This window comes from Phyllobates terribilis, unplaced genomic scaffold (assembly GCF_046119375.1).
Source record: "Phyllobates terribilis strain yellow unplaced genomic scaffold, ASM4611937v1 Scaffold_2__4_contigs__length_985480577, whole genome shotgun sequence".
Classification (NCBI taxonomy): domain Eukaryota; kingdom Metazoa; phylum Chordata; class Amphibia; order Anura; family Dendrobatidae; genus Phyllobates; species Phyllobates terribilis.
In genome coordinates, this window is record NW_027362762.1 from 896,866,530 (window position 1) to 896,887,253 (window position 20,724).

Genomic DNA, 20,724 nt, shown 5'->3' on the forward strand with positions numbered 1-20,724 from the left:
TGCTTTGTCAGAATAACTTTTCACCGTACATTTAAAAAAAAGTGAAAACAATATATTACACTAATAAAATATGACGCCTCTAAAATTGTTTTTCTTTAGTCTTTTTTTATTTTAGACTTCTTTGCACACTCTTGTATAGCTGCTTCTTATGTACGTCCCTTAAAGGGAACATGATAGTAGCTTTATGCTGCATGTACACAGGCCACAAGAATCATTAATTGCTGCATTTATTGCAGTTGATTATGCTTTACTCTGATGCCGAGGCATTTTAACAAACAAATACCTTAAAATGCCAGCCATGGGACTGTGTATCTCAAATGACAAGTCGGAGGCAACTCTCGAATTGCTTCTCTTTTCTCCGCTCACCTAGACTTGCAGTTCTCTCCTAATTTATGTATAAAGAAAGAGACACATCAGTCAAGGGGTGCAGGGTGGGTAGATCAGCCGCTGGGGTCTTGCCTTGCACTAGTCATTTGAGACATATATTACCTGGTCTGCTTTTCAATGTATGTTTTCTATGAAACGCTGCAGTGTAAAGCTTTAGTCCTAGTTAAAGGTAACCTGTCACGTCCAGCAGGGCTGTGGATTCGGCAAGCCAAACCTCCAACTCCTCAACTTCCATGACACTGACTCCGACTCCAACTCCATGACTCCGACTCCCTCATACATGGCTCATATTTAAGTTATAAATTTACTGAAGCACAGATTCATCTCAGCTAAAAGTCTAGACCCCTAGATCAGGAATAGGACAGACATTTATAGGACATTTCTTAACTTTCCCAAATTCTTATGAAAAAATATTCCCCAAACTGCATGGAACTACTGTACCCAATCAATTATATATTTTAGGAGTTGGAGTCGGTCCGTTTTATACCGACTCCGACTCCACAGCCCTGACGTCCAGAAATGCCATTTACCTGCAGATATAGGTCTAAATCCTGTATTCCTGCTTATTAGATATGCGGCTACAGGAAGAAAAGTAACTTATATTCACTGCTTCTGCTCTTTTTCAGTCACTCTGAGCGGTGAAGGGAGCAGTTACAATCACCGCTCATCCTGCAGTGAGCCTGCTGTAATCACTCCCCAGCACATTGATTGACAGCCTGTTCTGTTCACAACCTTCTGTACTCATGCTAGAGAGCAGGCTGTCAGTCAAGGTGCCCAAATTGTGGAGTGATCGGTGACTGTAAGGGTGCTTTCACATTGTGTCTCTGCACCCGTTCAGTGACCTCCGTCGTAGTTTACTTCCAAACCCCCCGCAAAACTGGGTTCAGACTTATGCGCCCTCAGGGCCATAGACTTAAACGGTGATGGCAGAGCGAACGTGCGTTCTGCTGTTCATCATTTTCAGGGGTGTGCGCCTACAGGAGGCGGACACTCAGATGTAGTAAACTGCGTCCGAAGCAAGCATGCCTGCGCTCTGCAATGTCTATGAAGGATGGCATGCTGGATGGCAGCGCTCAGCTGCGATCCAGCCTGTCATCTCCATGCCATCCCAGCGTGGGAGAATTCTCCTGCGCTCAGCGCTTGGGCAGGAGAATTCTCCCACGCTGGGATGGCATTCTGATGACAGGCTGGATCGCAGCTGAGCGCTGCCATCCAGCTTGTCATCCTTCAGAGACACTGCAGAGTGCAAGCATGCCTGCGCTCTGCAGTGTCTATGAAGGATGGCATGCTGGATGGCAGCGCTCAGCTGTGATCCAGCCTGTCATCTCAATGCCATCCCAGCGTGGGAGAATTCTCCTGCGCTCACCGCATGCGCAGGAGTATTCTCCCACGCTGTCAGTGACGTGCATGAGGTGAGCTGAGTTCATTGGACATGAACTCTGCTCATCTGGATGCCGTCACAGCGAGACACTGAGGAGCTTCACGGAGAAGCTTCTCAGTGTCTGCGGCATGGCAAGCTGGATGGCAGCGTTCTGCTGCTGTCCAGCCTGTCATCTCGATGTAGCAGAGCTGAAGCTGTCCTGGGAACTATGGAAAGGTAAGGATGAGGTTGGTTTATTATTTTATTTTTATTGCAGGAGATCGTTGGCTTCAGCTGGAATGGGCGTGACGGTAAGTAGGGTTTAATTTAGAACATTAAAGAATTGTGTGTTTATTTCAATTAAAGGACTTTATTCTGGGTGTTTGTGTTTTTTTTTTAACTTTCTCTATGGGGTTAGTAATGGGGGTGTCTTATAGACGCCTCTCCATTACTAACCTGGGCTTGATGTCAGCTGGCATTATAAGCTGACATCAACCCCAGCCCTATTACCCCACTGCCACCACTACAGGGCAGTGGGAAGAGCGAGGCTAAGTGCCAGAATTGGCGCATCCTATGGATGCGCCATTTCTGGGGCGGCTGACGGCTGGTGTTTCTAGCCTGGGAGGGGGCCAATATTCATGGCACCCTTCCTGGGCTATTAATATCAGCCCCCAGCTGTCTGCCTAGCCTTTGCTAGCTATTAAAATAGGGGGGACCCCACGTCATTTTTTTTTTTGGGTCCCCCATTTTAATAGCTAGTAAAGGCTAGGTATTCAGCTGGGGGCTGATATTAGTAGCCTGGGAAGCTCCGTGGGTATTACCCCCTTCCCAGGCTTCAAACATCTGCCCCAGCCGTCTGTTTAACCTCCGCTAGAGACTAAAATAATGGGGAACCCCACGCCAATTTTTTTTTTTTAATAAATCCTTTATTTTAACACTAAATGACAAGTACAGTAATCAACACTATCACTGTACTTCTTATCTATGTGACTGACATGTTTCTATCTATCTAATCGATGTGTGATGCTCTATTCTTTCTGTTCTAAATTGTCGGGTACCGGTGAATGCCGCTGATGAATTGCCGGCCGGCTTTTTTAAGGAGACGGGTGAATGAAAATCGGAGGGCACTAGTGTGTTCCAAGTGCCCTGCTATGTTTTTCATGCACCCTCCTATATACCCTGCCTGCCTGCCTGTCTGCCTATATATTCTGCCTCCCTGATGTTTAATTGAGCACTGTTCCCATCTAGTTGGGCAATTTTTGACCTTCTGCAGACCGCCGGCGGGACCGCCAGAAAAATGCTCTAGTTTCCCATAGACTTACATTGGGCTCGTTGCTCGGGTCGAGCACCCGAGTATTCCAATGTGCTCGACCCGAGCTTCGAGCACCCGAGCATTTTTGTGCTCGCTCATCACTAGTCATTATACGAGTGGTCGTAACCATGGATACCTAAGCTACTGCAATGCCCTGAACATGAGGTAAGCGACATAGCGAATCTGAAAAACTATACTACATTTCTAATTGGAGGTATTTGCTAATTTTATTAATATTCCACCTACTACATATTGGGAAAGGATCTTTGAGATGGTAATACCCCTTTAAACAAGACTGAGACAAAGACCCCACTAATGTGCCGGACGTTTTGACACTTTTTTTTTTTTTTTTTTTTTTTTTTTATTTCCGAAAAGTACAGCTAGCACTACTTACAATTAAACAATATACAGAAGATTTTAGGATTAATGTAGAATTTTAATGTAGATACAACTGCCTGCCTTTGTCAGTTTTACATGTGGGTTGAAATAGCCATAAGAAATACTAAAATCCCTGACTGATGCTTAAGTCTAAAGAGAGATTTACTTTTTTTTTTTTTTTTTCTTTTTTTTTTTTTAAAGGTAGTAATTAAAACCAAGTCAGGAGAAGTGATCTATCGTATCTCACCATGGGCAAAGTATGTTTTTCAAGAGGAGAAAAAGGTGGTGTTTGACTGGGTTCATTGGCAACCAGCTGAATCTTATACGGTAAGTTGATGACGGCTGCCATTGCTTCTATATACCGTTGCATTTTGCACCTCTAAAATTCCTGAAGCTTTTGGTGAAACACTGCCTAAATGTGCTACAAAAATTAAAAATTTTAAGTAAACTGACATGGTCAGGTCCTCACTTAGCCTCTGTGACGTGGGGTGGGGATGACTATAAAGTGTCCAAGTCACTCTACAGCTCAATCTCGCACTCCCTCCTCATTCAGACTAGATTTCACACAGAACGTGGCCCAAGACAGTCCACATTCCCTACACGCTCAATGCTGCCACCACTTATCGAAATGGCGGTAAGTCCCAATGTCGTGCACACAGTGTACTCTGCCCGCAGACCATACATAGGTCACCTGCACAAACTGCCACTTATTGCAGGACCTTAGGTATCCATGGTTACAACCACTAGCAGCTAGATGACTGTCGCTTTATTAGCGGACGTAACCATGGATACCTAAGGTCCTGCAATGCCTGCACATGAAGAAAGACATAGCGAATCAGAAAACTATACTCCATTTCTAATTGGAGGTATTTGCTAATATTATTATTACTCCTATTACATATTGGGATTGGATCCTGGAGATGGGAATACCCCTTTAAGTTCTTTAGGCCAACATGATGAAGCTATTATAATTTTAGGCTTTAATACACAAAAGGTAGAGTCCTTAATATGTATAAAAAAAAATAGTTAAATAACAGATATACACTACCGTTCAAAAGTTTGGGGTCATTTAGAAATTTCATTATTTTTGAAAGAAAAGCACATTTTTTTCAATGAAGCTAACATTAAATTAATCAGAAATACACTCTATACATTGTTAATGTGGTAAATAACTAGCTGCAAACATCTTTTTTTTTTTTTGCAATATCTACATAGGTGTCTGGAGGCCCATTTCCAACAACCACCACTCCAGTGTTTTAATGGTACATTGTGTTTGCTCACTGTGTAAGAAGGCTAATGAATGTTTAGAAAACCCTTGCACAAGTATGTTAGCCCAGCTGAAAATGTTTTGGCTGATTTGAGAAGCTATGAAATTGACCTTCCTCTGAGCTAGTTGAGAATCTGGAGCATTACCTTTTTTGTTTTGTTCTATGAAACTCTCAAAATGGCCAGAAAAAGAGAACTTTCATGTGAAACTCTACAGTCTAATCTTGTTCTTAGGAATGAAGGCTATTCCATGCGAGAAATTGCCAAGAAATTGAAGATTTCCTACAACGGTGTGTACTACTCTCTTCAGAGGAGAGCCCAAACAGGCTCTAACCAGAGTAGAAAGAGAAGTGGGAGGCCCCGCTGCACAACTGAGCAACAAGACAAGTACATTAGAGTCTCTAGTTTGAGAAATCGACGCCTCACAACTCCTCAACTGGCAGCTTCATTAAATAGTACAGCAAAACGCCAGTATCAACGTCTACAGTGAAGAGGCGACTCCGGAATGCTGGCCTTCAGGGCAAAGTGGCAAAGAAAAAGCCATATCTGAGGCTGGCTAATAAAAGGAAAATATTAATATGGGCAAAAGAACACAGACATTGGACAGAGGAAGACTGGAAAAAAGTTTTATGGACAGACGAATCAAAGTTTGAGGTGTTTGGATCACACAGAAGAACATTTGTGAGACACAGAACAACTGAAAACAGGCTGGAAGAGTGCCTGACACCATCTGTCAAGCATGGTGGAGGTAATGTGATGGTCTGGGGTTGCTTTGGTGCTGGTAAACTGGGAGATTTGTACAAGGTAAATGGGATTTTGAATAAGGAAGGCTATCACTCCATTTTGCAACGCCATGCCATACCCTGTGGACAGTGCTTGATTGGAGCCAGTTTCATTCTACAACAGGACAATGACCCAAAGCACACCTACAAATTATGCATGAACTATTTAGGGAAGAAGCAGGCAGCTGGTATTCTATCTGTAATGAAGTGGCCAGCGCAGTCACCACATCTCAACCCCATTGAGCTGTTGTGGGAGCAGCTTGACCGTATAGTACTCAAAAAGTGCCCATCAAGCCAATCCAACTTGTGGAGGGGCTTCAGGAAACATGGGGGGAAATTTCTCAAGATTCCCTCAGCAAATTAACAGCTAGAATGCCAAAGGTCTGCAATGCTGGAATTGCTGCAAAGGGAGCATTCTTTGACGAAAGCAAAGTTTGAAGGAGAAAATTATTCTTTCCAATAAAAATCATTATTTCTAACCTTGTCAATGTCTGGACTATATTTTCTAATCATTTTGCAACTCATTTGATAAATAAAAGTATGAGTTTTCATGGAAAACACAAAATTGTCTGGGTGACTCCAAACTTTTGAACGGTAGTGTACATAAAAGGTGCAAAACAGTTAGAGAAACAAGGTTAAAAAAGCAGTAAAGTTCTATCCTTGAAAGTCCTCTGTAAGAAAGACCTTTTTTGCTTCCAAGGACATGGACTAGTATGAGCACAAGTGGCTGGAGTCTGCAACTTGTGTTACATCGGGAAAATAATCCATTCATTATATCCAGTCCAGTTTTACATGACAATACATGTAGATTAGTGGCCAATCTTCACTACAGGAAAAGGTGCTTTTTTTCACTTGGACGTATGGTCCATCAAGACATCTCATTTATGTATCTTTTAGAGGTCATCATAGAAAGAGCCCCAGTTCAGGACTCCTCAGCCATAATGACGAGCTGTACATGGATGACCATTCATCTAAGTGACCACAATTAAATTCTAATGCTGTTAATGGAAATTTCTAGCTGTCATGGCTTCCACAGCCAACTGACCTCTTGCGGTTCCCATATATCTGGAGTCTTTGATGATGCGACAACCTAAATATACCTAGTAATAAGTATAAAACTGTGATCGGAGATTATTCAGATTTTTAGATTTTTTTTTTTTTTTTTTTTTTTTTTTAGTTTAACATGTATGCATTTTTATGTAATGTCCTTTTATATTATGGTAGAGTAAACATACCTTTTTCTTTATAGTGTAAGTATGAGCGCCCAAGAAGGCCAAACAGTATCCGCATTTATGAAGCTCACGTCGGTATTGCATCACCGGAAGGAAAAATTGCGTCTTATAAAAATTTCACACACAATGTGCTACCAAAGATAAAGGATCTTGGTAAGTTGGAGGAAGAATACTTTGTGTCCACTGCTTCCTTACATTGTTCTCTGATTGATATGTTACATTTTCAAAGCAATAATCGATCACCTTGTGACATTTCCTCCAGAAAGTCATTTTTATAGACTGTAATACTCCTTATAGGCTCGTGTTGAGTGATACATTCAGTCTTCAGCTGTTATTCTTTTCTAGTTCCCATCAACTTTGGGGAATTCAGACATTTTATTTTTCTGAGGCAAAGTAAACTTTTTCTGTCTTAGCCATAAGTATGATTGATTAAATGTTTGTGGTTTTATTTTTTCTTAAATTTAGTCTACATTCACACCACGTTTAAGGATTACATTTGACAGGAGCAATTGAAGTGTACCGTTAAGAGAATGGCCACTCCAGTCATATACAACTACATAACTTTATAGATGCATAAAACCTTATTGTAATATACCATATTTTTCTGACTATAAGGCGCACTGGACCATAAGATGCACCCCAAATTTTGGGGTGGAAAATAGGAAAATGGGGCGTCCGTCTTATAGTCTTAATAGGTACGGATTCTTACCTGGGGGGTTGTGGAGTGAGCGTCACAGGAGGCACGGTTCTTCAGGAAGCGGGCGGAAGTGGAATGCTGCTGACCCTGGATATGAGAAGGCAGTGCTCCAGCAGTGGGGAGTTGCGGTGGTGGTGGAGCAGGATCACAGGGCCCTCCAGTCCCTCCCTCCCTTAGGAACCAGACAGCTGCTGTAGAAGAGATGAGATGCTGCGGGGCCGGTGGTGCCTGGCTGCAGCCGGTGTCTGTCTGTGAGCGGCGTGGCAGAGCTTCGTGCACTGCTTTCCAGTGGCCATGGCCATCTTCCTGAAGCTGTGATCTACTGGAAAATGGCCATCTGAGCTCCCAGTCTGCGCATATTCCGGCTTGGGCAGCCATTTTCCTGTAGATCACGGCTTGAGGACGATGGCCGCGGCCACCGGAAAGCAGCGCACGCTACTCTGCCACGCCGGTTCCTGAAGGAGGGAGGGAACGGAGGGCCCTGCCATGCGCTCCATTACCACCTCAACTATCCGGTAAGCTACGTCCGGACCATAAGACGCAACCTTCATTTTCCTCCCAAATTTGTGGGGAGGAAAAGTGCATCTTATGGTCCGAAAAATACGGTATGTAAATATATATACACTCATGGCCGAAAGTGTTGGCAACCTTGAAATGATTCCAGAAAATGAGGTATTTCTCCCAGAAAATTATTGCAATTACACATGTTTTGTTATACACATGTTTATTTCCTTTGTAAGTTACACACACGTTCACACACAACCCCAAAAATGGGCCGGACAAATTTGTTGCCACCTTTCCTAAATTGTACGTAAACAAACAACTTTGTTTTAAGCATGTGATGCTCATTCAAGCTCACCTGTGGCAAGTAACAGGTGTGGGCAATATGAAAATCACACCAGACCAGATAAAAAGGGGAGATGTTGACTCAATCTTTGCAATTGTGTGTCTGTGTGCCACACTAAGCATGGAGAACAGAAAGTGGACTTAGGAACTGTCTGAGGACTTGAGAACCAAAAATGTTGAAAATATCAACAATCTCAATGTCACAAGTCCATCTCCAGAGATCTTGATGTTCCTTTCTCTATGGTGCGCAACATACCATAATCAAGAAGTTCACATCCCATGGCACCGTAGCTAATCTCCCTGGACATGGACGACAGAGAAAAAATGATAAAAGGTTTAAACTCAGGATAGTGGATAAGCAGCTCCAATTAAGTTCCAAAGAAGTTCAAGCTTTCCTTAGACTCAGGGTGCATCAGTGTCAGGTCGAACTATTTGTCGACATTTGAATGAAATGAAATGTTATCGCAGGAGACCCAGGTGGACCCTACTGCTGACACACAGACATAAAAAAACTAGACTGCAATTTGCCAAAATGTACATGAGTAAGCCAAAATCCTTCTGGGAAAGTGTCTTGTGGACAGATGAGACCAAGATAAAGCTTTTTGGTAAAGCACATCATTGTACAGTTTACTGAAAACTGAATGAGGTCTACGAAGAAAAGAACACTGAACCTCCACCATGTTTGACTGCAGGTACTAAGATGTTTTGGGATTGTTTTGTTGCCTCTGCAACTGAGTGCCTTGAGTCCAAGGCATCATGAAATCTGAAGATTACCAAAGAATTTTGAGTCGTAATGTAGTGCCCAGTGTCTGAATGATGGGTGTGCGTCTTAGGTCATGGGTCTTCCAACAGGACAATGACCCCAAACATACTTCAAGAAGCACACAAAAATTGATGGAAACAAAGTGCTGGAGAGTTCTTAAGTGGCAGCAATGAGTCTGGTTCAAAACCCCATTGAACAACTGGGAAGAGATCTTAAAATTGCTGTTGGGAGAAGGCACCCTTCAAAAATGGGAGTCCTGGGGCAGTTTGCAAAAGAAGAGTGGTCCAAAATTCCACTTGAGAGATTCAAAGGATGTGCAACCAAATATTAAGTTGAGGGTGCCAACAATTTTGTCCTGCCCATTTTTGGGGTTTTGTGTGAAATGATATCCAATTTGTCTTTTTTTCTGTGTTGTTCCAATATACAAAGGAATTAAACATGTGTTTAACAAAACGTGTGTAATGACAATAATTTTCTGGCAGAAATACTTTATTTTATGGAACAATTTCAAGGGTGCCAACACTTGGCCTTGACTGCATATATATGTATTTATGCAATGAATCCAACTCTTGCATATTTAGTTTGAGTAAAATAGCTTTTATTTTTCCGGATAACCCCATTTTTAAACAACTGAGAACCCATTTAGCCACTCCAAAAATAGTGTATTTATGCAAGGAGAAAAAAATCTAATTTTAATGGCGAAAAGCATTTAAGTTTTATTTGGAAATATACAAATGTGTAGAACTTGATAACATTACAGACGATATATCAAATGATGAATACCAGTACACTTGCAACCAAACGGCGTATAGAATAAAGGTTAAATCAGCACATAGGGAATATACAGGCAATAGACTCAATGGACAGAAAAAAAAATTCCAGATCTCAAATTGTACAGTACCACCATAACATATGTAACAAAACAGGCCCTTGTTTTTAACATACTGCATAGATTATAGGTAACTAATGCATCAGTAGACAAAGATAAGTCAAAATACCGGGGAAATGAATACTATTATCAATAGTAGACAAATTGGTCAAAAAATAAGCAAATCCCCAACAAGTGCCTATGTATAATAAGCCCCTACCCATAATATCTTGCTACAAGTGTGGTCACCAGTATTGTGGTCACCAGTGGTGATGAGCGAGTATGTTTTGTTAACCCTTTCACCGAGTATGCTCGGGCGAGCACAGAGTAGTTACAGCTGCTCGGTGATATGTTTGAATCACTCCCGTGTGCATGATTTGCGACTGTTTGACAGCTTTATTACATGAGAGAAATGTGTAAGAAATAGACATTCCTCACATGTAATAAAGCTGTCAAAATGTTGCAAATCATGCACACGGGAGTGATTCAAACATATCACCGAGCAGCTGTAACTACTCTTTGCTCGCCCGAGCATACTCTGTGAAAGGGTTAACAAAGCATACTCGCTCATCACTGGTCACCAGTTTTGTAGTCACCAGTATTGTGGTCACCAACATGCGTTTCGTGTACAAAAGAGCTTTCTTCCCTCCAGCTGCCGGGAATGAAGCGGGCTCTGCTTCTGAGCCTGCATCAAAGTCATGGACCAGACATAAGAAGTAACTGTATGTCCTATGTCGGGCAGAGGATACAGAGGTGTGCTGATCTTCTAATTTCAAGATTGAGTCCAGCAAACCAGCCAGCATCGTAGCTTTGCTTGTGAGCTGAGGTGGCCGGCAACCTGAGCTATGAGCAGTAAACTATAGAATTAATAATCCCTCCATTCTTGAGAGCGCAGAGTATTTTTAACATTTATTTACATGAGACCTCTCATTTGAAACTTTTTTTTAAAGATATTTTATGCATTGATTAATGGGAAATTAATACTATTTAACCAGAAATTTAAAAGCCCCCCTCAACCACCCCCCCAAAAAAATCTATAATATATTTAGATATAATTATTAAATATGAGAAGATGTAAGTTGCATTTGTAATATATGCCTATACACGGTTACGCAATACGGTGCGCTCTGAAGAATCCTTTTTTCTTTTTAAGTTGAAATGAATACTTTTTAATTAAAACAAGCCGAAATAAATACCTTGAGAATAATTAGAATCCGTTCACACTTGAGCAGGAACATTATGACAGTATGTTCAGAATTCAAAAGGGGGAGAGGAAGAAAAAAAAAATGAAACTTTCTTCCTTTTGCTCTTATTAACCTGAAGGTTATTCCGTTTACTGATATTAATCATCTCCCATCTGTTTGAAGGAGGATCTCTTTACCGACATTAAAGTTTTACTTAAGAAGGATTTGTTCTAACTTCTGTGGATTTATCACTTAACTGTTCTCCCTTCAGGTTTCCTTCATTTCAGATCACAGAAAAGCAGTTTAGGTGACAAACGCAGCAAAGGGGAAAAAAAAAAAAGGAAGGGGGGAGAACTTTTTCTTGTATTTTCGTTAGGTGTTTCTTGTACAGAGAGTGCTGCAAAAAAAAAAAAAAGAAACACTCCTTTTATGTCTCTTCTTTTCAAGAGCTTCCTTTGGGGGATTGAATGTGATAAGGAATGTGTAATGATTAAAGATATAAGTACGGGGTGTTTGAAATGTATTTACCCAAAAAGAAAGCCACGGTTAAGCGTCAAGGATAGTACAAAACAATCAATTACTTCTGCCGCCTTTCATGATTTACCTTGTAAATATCAAAAGTGCACGTGAAGTTCAGGACATGCAGATGGGCATAGTTTAATATTCAGAAGTCAGATTGGATTTGTATTTGCATCTTCCTCGTTTTTCGGTTTATTAAAACAGAAAAATGCTACAGTTTTTTTTTTGCTTTCTCCGGACATCGCCAAGCGACCTTTTGAATCATTTATGTGAAGGTCATTAACATTAAAATATTAAGCCGGCTTTAATTTCAGACAGCGAGTTGTAACGCTGTTTACATTCTAATGAAAAATACCAGGTTTTTAATTTAAGTTGGATTATACGCATTTATTTTTTCACACGGAATATTCTCGCCTGTGTCTACTGTAGGGAGTTATGCTTATTACCTCTAGAATACTTTTATGTTTTGCATCATGTTGTGTTTTTTTTTTTTTTTTTTTTTATAACTTTTATTAGTTTTATCCTGTTTTGAAACCTATAAATATTCATCAGTAAGTCATAGTTTAAGTGAAAAGATCCTAGCATGGAATATAAAGCAGGATGCCAAAGTATGTGGGTGTCTCAAGGTTAGAACTGCAGAAAATGTCAAGAAAGCAAGAGGGCTGGTGCTCCGAAAATATTCTTTATTTATTTATTTTTTTTTGTTAATGGTTAAGAAAAATCTTTTTTAAGTTGTTAATATTAAAGGGTAATTAACACTTAGCAATGTTATTGTGGACACCTTAAATGATTACAGGGGTCGCGAAAGCTGAAAACAATATTTCTGGATGCAAGGTAGTTACAAAAGAATTTTCATTTTTGGACAATTATTTATTTTTTTTGTACTCTGTAATATCTTGTAATTGTAATCTACGTGCGAACGTTGTGGCAACTGTTTTGTTTCCACACAGCATCATATGGCTCTAATTAAACCAATTGGTTTAACTCTGAAATGCTGCTACGTTTCAGAGAAAACCAGTTTAATAGCCACCGGGGACCAAGCCGCGCTAGTGACTAGTTGGACAGGCGGATCCCCAGCGGCTCTTCCCCACCCGCTGCCCTGGAGGGACATGTCTCTCCCTACGTGCGTGTACGGGGAGACCCTCCTCTCCAACTGGTCTCTTCTGCTTCTCGGTCATCAGCAGCTATTAAACTATGTTTTTCTCTGAAACATTGCAGTGTTTCAGAGCTAAACATATATGGGTGAAATTTTGCAGCCAGCATCTGATACTTGTACTAGTGGACCTGGCATCATAACCCTTTAATGCAAACGTTGAGGCCTCCGGAGTGAGAGACACTTCTTGCAGCTGCTCTCTAGATACCTGAATGGCAAAACCCCTTTAACTTACATCACAATTCTCCAAATAAATTTTTGTTTTGTAAAATCCATACTAAAGTACCCACTTAAGGTGAATCCTTGTTATAGCAAGGAAAAGCTGTAAAAGTGCTGATGGTTCTGCTGAAAACGCCAATATAAAACGCATTTTAGTGAATTGCCTCATTCAAGTTCTAGCTGCCAGGGCATTATTTTTGTCGCTTGTGTTGGCTAATTTTGTGGATAGCTTGGCATTTTACTGACAAGCCACTGTAGGGGGAAATGTGGCATTACATGGGTTCTGTTCACTAGTCTTTTTTTGTCTTCTGATATTTGCTGACTTTTTTTTTGTGTGCCAAATTCTTCAAAATGGTCCACATGGTATATGAATTTGGCACAAAATCAAAATTTCTCCTTATTTTTGTCTTTCAAAGAGGTTGTCTTTTTGACTGATGACCTAACCTTAGCACCACCGCTGATCAGCTGTCATCGTTGTCGCCAGCCGGAAGTACTCCCTTGCGGAGATGGCTGTCCTCTGGTAGTGGCCACGGCAGGGTACTGTATTGATTTGAATAGGAGGCAGATGTGTAGTACCAAGCCTTGGTCACGACCCGATAACTAAGCAGCTCTGCAAATGAGTACTTCTGGCCAACACCGATAACAGCTGGTCGGCGGGGGTGTCGGACCTCAGCCGATCAGACATTAGTGAATCAAAAAGTAGTGGACAAACACTTTTAACCAGTTTTTGCATCTTTCTAGCGCCAAAAGTCACAAATCCTTTAAAAACTTACAAAAATACACCAAATTGAAAACTCCTCCAAAAACCGTACAACTAAGGGCGGGGGAGGGGAGAAGAGAAGTGAGATGCGCCAAAATAATGCACCATTTGGTGAAAGTTGTTATATCATGAATTTGGCTAAAACATTTGGATGAGCAAATTTATTAAGGAAAAGTAAAGACTTAAGCGTATATACTAAAGCCACTAACTAAGGAGGAAATTGCTTCAGAAAAGTGGAGAAACAGAAATGTTTATTCCGGGGGGCCATAGAGTTGTTTTCTGATTAATGGATCTCCCCCCACATCCATGTTGTCCCATTCCCTAAAGAGTCTACAAACAAGGTTTGTCTTCATTAGACCGCCTAATTTCCTGACCTGTCATGGGGTGAAAATATTTCCTGATTCCTTATCCTATTATAGGACAGTGTGCAAACACAATGTCTTCTTGTAGCTGAAACCTTCCATGATCCATGACCGTTGGCTGGCAGGATTTAATACCATCAGAACAAATTATTCCAGCACATCCATTCAGTTTTTCGTTTTATTTAATATCTTTATTCAAAATCATATATAGCTCAATAAGGCATCACTTAAAATGTGTTCTACCGGAGTTCTTTGCTAAAGCTTTGATAAAGAACCCGTAAGGTTCAAAATGTCTCTTTAAGAATGTTCTACATCCATTCAAAAGTCTTATAGTTTTTTTTAATGAAGATATTCAATAAAACTACAGATTATTTTATCAGACCAACTACTGTTGAGCATAATATAAAGAATTATTGTACTTGGAGAGACACCTCTGACATACAGTATAATACCATCAAAAGAACAAAGCGGGTGCATAAAGTCTCATAAAATGTAACCTTTATTAAATATATTAAAGATTTAAAATCAACCTGTGCCACAGGCAATACATTATGTTGTTGCTATTATTGGCTATATTTAACAAAAAAAATGTATCTAATTAAGTTTACTCACTAACATGCCAAATTCTCTTACATGCCAAGTGCTCTTTTAATAGCAAAATGTTTTTTCCTTGTGGCAGAGCAAAAAAATGCAAAGTGGTACTTACATGGCAAAGAGTGTGGTATAACCTGTGTTCCTGTGTGCCCCAACGCACGTTTAACCCAAGCTTGGTCAAGGGGCATGTCAAAACTTGGGGGAAACGTGCTTTGGGGCACAAAACACCATTTATTGAAAGTCTCATGACTTGATGTTACAAGGATTTTAAACTATTGCGTTCTCTTTGTAATCAGAATTGACCAAGGACCCATAATGTGTGATGGCGATGTAATGGAGCAGAATTAATCCACTTTTTTTTTGTTCTTGCGTGATAAGCCCAAGCAACCTTTTGATTTTTACAAATCTACCAGAAAAATAAGGGTTGTCCTATCACAAAGGCTTGGGAATATTCACAGGCTACCTCATGATGCCGCTGTAGTAGATCCGCATCTGTGTTGAGAACAGGACCCCATCACTAGCAGTGCGGCGTACGGACATGGCCACACATCCGCGGAAAGATGCTTGCAGCAATTTCTCTAAGTATTTACAAAATGTTATCATTTCCTGCAGAATTGTGTGAAAACACTGAATGGTGTAAAGTGTTGGAGGGGCGTTTGTATAATGTTCCAGGTGTCTTCTTTAAGAAAATATACAAGTATGTCGATTATGCAGTAAATTTATTACAGTAATCGATTTTGGCTCTGCCCCTTCTCCTTCCAGCATCGCTATTTTTTAACCACTTGCTGATCAGGGTGGAAAATTACGATCACCATGTTCTTTCCTTTTTCGATTGCTACTGACTTGTTAAAACTTCTATGATTGTCACACGCATTCCTCTGAATTTGCTTAGTGGCAAGATCAATCTCATTTAGAGAAGCTTTGGAAAAAAAATTCAGCAACAAAAAAATAAAAAATGCTATACCATTAATATGTATTCCTTGTAGAGCTCTACTGCCGTTGTCTTGTCCAGAAAGGGCAGTGAAGTATCTCCTGCTATTACCGACTGTTTAGATTCTGTAATAGGTTTTGTTTCACTTTTTTTACGATGTGACTTACTACATTGTTGTAATTTTATGTTCATATATCAGGTTACAACTGCATTCAGATGATGGCTGTTATGGAACATGCATACTATGCCAGTTTTGGATACCAAATCACCAGTTTCTTTGCTGCATCAAGGTATTCTAAATAAAAAAAAAATTCAGCCAACTGTATTCACCATAAATATACCTTAATACGTTAATTTCGGTGATAAATTAGATGGCTTTTTCAAGCTATTCGGCGAAACTGCGTTGGAGGTTGTGGGGCTCTGATATTTATTCTTGTTTGTATGTTGTATCTGTTTCTGTATCTGATTTATTTAATATAGCATGGTTATCCACTGTGTATCCACTTAGAACTATTTATTTAAATATATTTTATATAAATTGGTTGCTGCTATATTTATTTATCTATGGATTATAATTAGTGATGAGCGAGTATGTTCTGTTAACCCTTTTGCCGAGTATGCTCGGCCAAGCTCCGAGTAGTTACACCTGCTTGGTGTTATGTTTGAATCACTCCCGTGTGCATGATTTACAACTGTTTGACAGCTTTATTACATGTGAGGAATGTGTAAGAAATAGACATTCCTCACATGTATTAAAGTTGTCAAACAGTCGCAAATCATGCACGCAGGAGTGATTCACACATAACACCGAGCAGCTGTAACTACTCGGAGCTCGGCCCGAGCATACTCGGCAAAAGGGTTAACAGAACATACTCACTCAACACTAATTAGAATACATACCCAAGATGAACCATTATTGATACATGTATGTAGCACCCCATGTACAAACATTCTGGAAAATTGGTCATTCCTGAGTAATCTCCTATATACCCCCACCATTGTTTTTATTTATGTATATTAATAAAAAAATTGAATTTTATATTTCCTACTATTTCAGTGTTTATTCATTATTTGAGTAGGTTTAGTTGATTGTATAATGAATATTCAGCCATATGTGTGATTCTTTCATTTGGTGTTGTTTTCTAAGGATTCTATTACATGTGTTAATCCTAGTCTTTTCGAGGGCTGTCCTTCTCGATCATTAGAACACTTTAGTGTTATTGAGTCCTATTAGCCTGCATATTTCATTACATCTACTAAATTCTTCATAGAAAACGCTTTCTGTTCATTGACTAATGTTCCTTCTCCTTTTTATAGTCGTTATGGAACCCCAGATGATCTAAAGGAGCTTGTAGACGTTGCCCATTCTATGGGAATCCAGGTTTTACTTGATGTTGTACATAGTCATGCATCAAAGAACAGTGAAGATGGTCTCAATCAGTTTGACGGTACAAACTCGTGCTTCTTCCATGATGGGCCTAGAGGAAACCATGATCTCTGGGACAGCAGACTTTTTGACTATTCAAAGTAAGTTATTTTGATTCAAAAGGATTTGTGTCTCTTAATCTCCCCATTGGCTACGTTTGTTTTATCTTTGTGTGTAGGAAGCCATGTTAACGTGATGACAGCATTGTGATGATGATAATGTAATAATTGGAAATTTATATAGCACCAACATATTCCCCAGCACTTTGCATTTCAAAAACTGGAAAACTGATGAGAGAGACCAGGTGCTGAAGATAAATGTAAAATGGGAGGATCTGCTAGAAGTTTCATCAGTGATTTGATTTGATAACCCTACCTGAAAATGTGTTTTTAGGGCATGTGGAAAACTGTGGACACTGGAAAGGATTTAGGCTGGGGCTACACGACACAACAGAAGTCATGTGGTCAAAATTCGCTTTGTATAGCTACTACATCATGGTGCCCTACAAATATATGGTGTTGAATTTCGTTGCCTAGTGTACTGTGACCCCTCAGTTCCCTATATACAGTATTATGGCCCCACAGCTCGTCTTCATATAGCGTGATGCTCCCAACAGCTCTCTATTTACCACATGATGACTCCACAGCTCCCCTATATACAGAATAATAGCTCCATCGCATACAGAATTATGGCTCCACAACTCCTCTGCATAGAGAACGATGGCTCCCCTGCCTACATCATGATGGCCCATGGCTCCCCTGTCTACATTATGATGGCCCATTGCTCCCCTGCCTACATCATAATGGCCCATGGCTCCCCTGCCTACAACATGATGGCCCATGGCTCCCTTGCCTACAACAGGATGGCCCATGGCTCCCTTGCCTACAACAGGATGGCCCATGGCTCCCCTGCCTACAACAGGATGGCCCATGGCTCCCCTGCCTACAACAGGATGGCCCATGGCTCCCCTGCCTACAACAGGATGGCCCATGGCTCCCCTGCCTACAACATGATGGCCCATGGCTCCCCTGCCTACAACATGATGGCCCATGGCTCCCCTGCCTGCAACATGATGGCCCATGGCTCCCCTGCCTGCAACATGATGGCCCATGGCTCCCCTGCCTGCAACATGATGGCCCATGGCTCCCCTGCCTGCAACATGATGGCCCATGGCTCCCCTGCCTACAACATGATGGCCCATGGCTCCCCTGCCTACAACATGATGGCCCATGGCTCCCCTGCCTGCAACATGATGGCCCATGGCTCCCCTGCCTGCAACATGATGGCCCATGGCTCCCCTGCCTGCAACATGATGGCCCATGGCTCCCCTGCCTGCAACATGATGGCCCATGGCTCCCCTGCCTGCAACATGATGGCCCATGGCTCCCCTGCCTGCAACATGATGGCCCATGGCTCCCCTGCCTGCAACATGATGGCCCATGGCTCCCCTGCCTGCAACATGATGGCCCATGGCTCCCCTGCCTGCAACATGATGGCCCATGGCTCCCCTGCCTGCAACATGATGGCCCATGGCTCCCCTGCCTGCAACATGGTGGCCCATGGCTCCCCTGCCTGCAACATGGTGGCCCATGGCTCCCCTGCCTGCAACATGATGGCCCATGGCTCCCCTGCCTGCAACATGGTGGCCCATGGCTCCCCTGCCTGCAACATGGTGGCCCATGGCTCCCCTGCCTGCAACATGGTGGCCCATGGCTCCCCTGCCTGCAGCACGGTGGCCCATGGCTCCCCTGCCTGCAGCACGGTGGCCCACGGCTCCCCTGCCTGCAGCACGGTGGCCCACGGCTCCCCTGCCTGCAGCACGGTGGCCCACGGCTCCCCTGCCTGCAGCACGGTGGCCCACGGCTCCCCTGCCTGCAGCACGGTGGCCCACGGCTCCCCTGCCTGCAGCACGGTGGCCCACGGCTCCCCTGCCTGCAGCACGGTGGCCCACGGCTCCCCTGCCTGCAGCACGGTGGCCCACGGCTCCCCTGCCTGCAGCACGGTGGCCCACGGCTCCCCTGCCTGCAGCACGGTGGCCCACGGCTCCCCTGCCTGCAGCACGGTGGCCCACGGCTCCCCTGCCTGCAGCACGGTGGCCCACGGCTCCCCTGCCTGCAGCACGGTGGCCCACGGCTCCCCTGCCTGCAGCACGGTGGCCCACGGCTCCCCTGCCTGCAGCACGGTGGCCCACGGCTCCCCTGCCTGCAGCACGGTGGCCCACGGCTCCCCTGCCTGCAGCACGGTGGCCCACGGCTCCCCTGCCTGCAGCACGGTGGCCCACGGCTCCCCTGCCTGCAGCACGGTGGCCCACGGCTCCCCTGCCTGCAGCACGGTGGCCCACGGCTCCCCTGCCTGCAGCACGGTGGCCCACGGCTCCCCTGCCTGCAGCACGGTGGCCCACGGCTCCCCTGCCTGCAGCACGGTGGCCCACGGCTCCCCTGCCTGCAGCACGGTGGCCCACGGCTCCCCTGCCTGCAGCACGGTGGCCCACGGCTCCCCTGCCTGCAGCACGGTGGCCCACGGCTCCCCTGCCTGCAGCACGGTGGCCCACGGCTCCCCTGCCTGCAGCACGGTGGCCCACGGCTCCACGGCTCCCCTGCCTGCAGCACGGTGGCCCACGGCTCCACGGCTCCCCTGCCTGCAGCACGGTGGCCCACGGCTCCACGGCTCCCCTGCCTGCAGCACGGTGGCCCACGGCTCCACGGCTCCCCTGCCTGCAGCACGGTGGCCCACGGCTCCACGGCTCCCCTGCCTGCAGCACGGTGGCCCACGGCTCCCCTGCCTGCAGCACGGTGGCCCACGGCTCCCCGGCTCCCCTGCCTGCAGCACGGTGGCCCACGGCTCCCCGGCTCCCCTGCCTGCAACACGGTGGCCCACGGCTCCACGGCTCCCCTGCATGCAGAATGATTCCACCCCCAATATACTTGTGTGTGTTGCTTGGTGATCTTTTCTGTTAGGTACAGGCAGCATCAGACACACTGCGTGATTTCATTCAGCAGACGCAGCCTTGGCTGCAAATGTGGTCGGTGCTGTCCCTGCCGCTCCACAGAGTAGCAATGGTTAATAGCGAGGGCTCCGTTATCTGTCCAGATTCATTATGGCAGAGAATCTTGGTTTTCTGATATTGGTCATGGGCTCTTAGAGATCTGCAGTGGTTTGAGGACCTCTATGGAGTTGTTTTAAGGGTGGTATAGTCTCTTGGTTTTCTTGGTCCTCATGTGATGTTGGGTGGAGAATCCTCCATACAGCTAGTGTTCAAATGCCGCAGTCAAAGCTCAGTAATAGAATACCGTGATGGTGACAAGGATATGCACTTGGTTATTCTCAAAACTCCCATAAGTCAGTGAATGGCGCTAAGAGACTGCCTATATCAGTAGCTAAGTCAACTCCTCTTCTTCCGCGGAGAATGATGGTCGGAAAAGGAAAAATAGTCGCAAGAATCGGCATGCCAATACCGGTGGTGGTGGTGGTGGCGATGATGATGATTTATTATTCTTTTATTATTTTAAAGCTGTATTCTAGAGGAGCTAGGCATTGCTATGTTTAATTAGGAGTAAAGATGGTGACAGGTTCTCTTTAAGCATAAAGCAAGCTACTGCAACATTCACTTTTCTAAAAGTTCAAATACATATCTGACAACATCCTTAGAAATTGTCCATGACTGCTGGCAATCTTTTAATTCAAT

The 20,724-nt window shown here is 43.5% G+C and overlaps 1 protein-coding gene across 1 annotated transcript in view; it reads left to right on the forward strand.

The window, feature by feature from the left end:
* The window catches only part of GBE1 (1,4-alpha-glucan branching enzyme 1), a 212,320-nt gene that overhangs the window by 85,244 nt on the left and 106,352 nt on the right, over window positions 1-20,724 (forward strand). Inside the window, exons 5-8 of the mRNA XM_073668212.1 lie at window positions 3,639-3,764; window positions 6,735-6,870; window positions 15,813-15,903; window positions 16,931-17,140. Coding sequence (XP_073524313.1) covers window positions 3,639-3,764; window positions 6,735-6,870; window positions 15,813-15,903; window positions 16,931-17,140 — 563 coding nt within the window. The remainder of the gene's footprint in view (window positions 1-3,638; window positions 3,765-6,734; window positions 6,871-15,812; window positions 15,904-16,930; window positions 17,141-20,724) is intronic.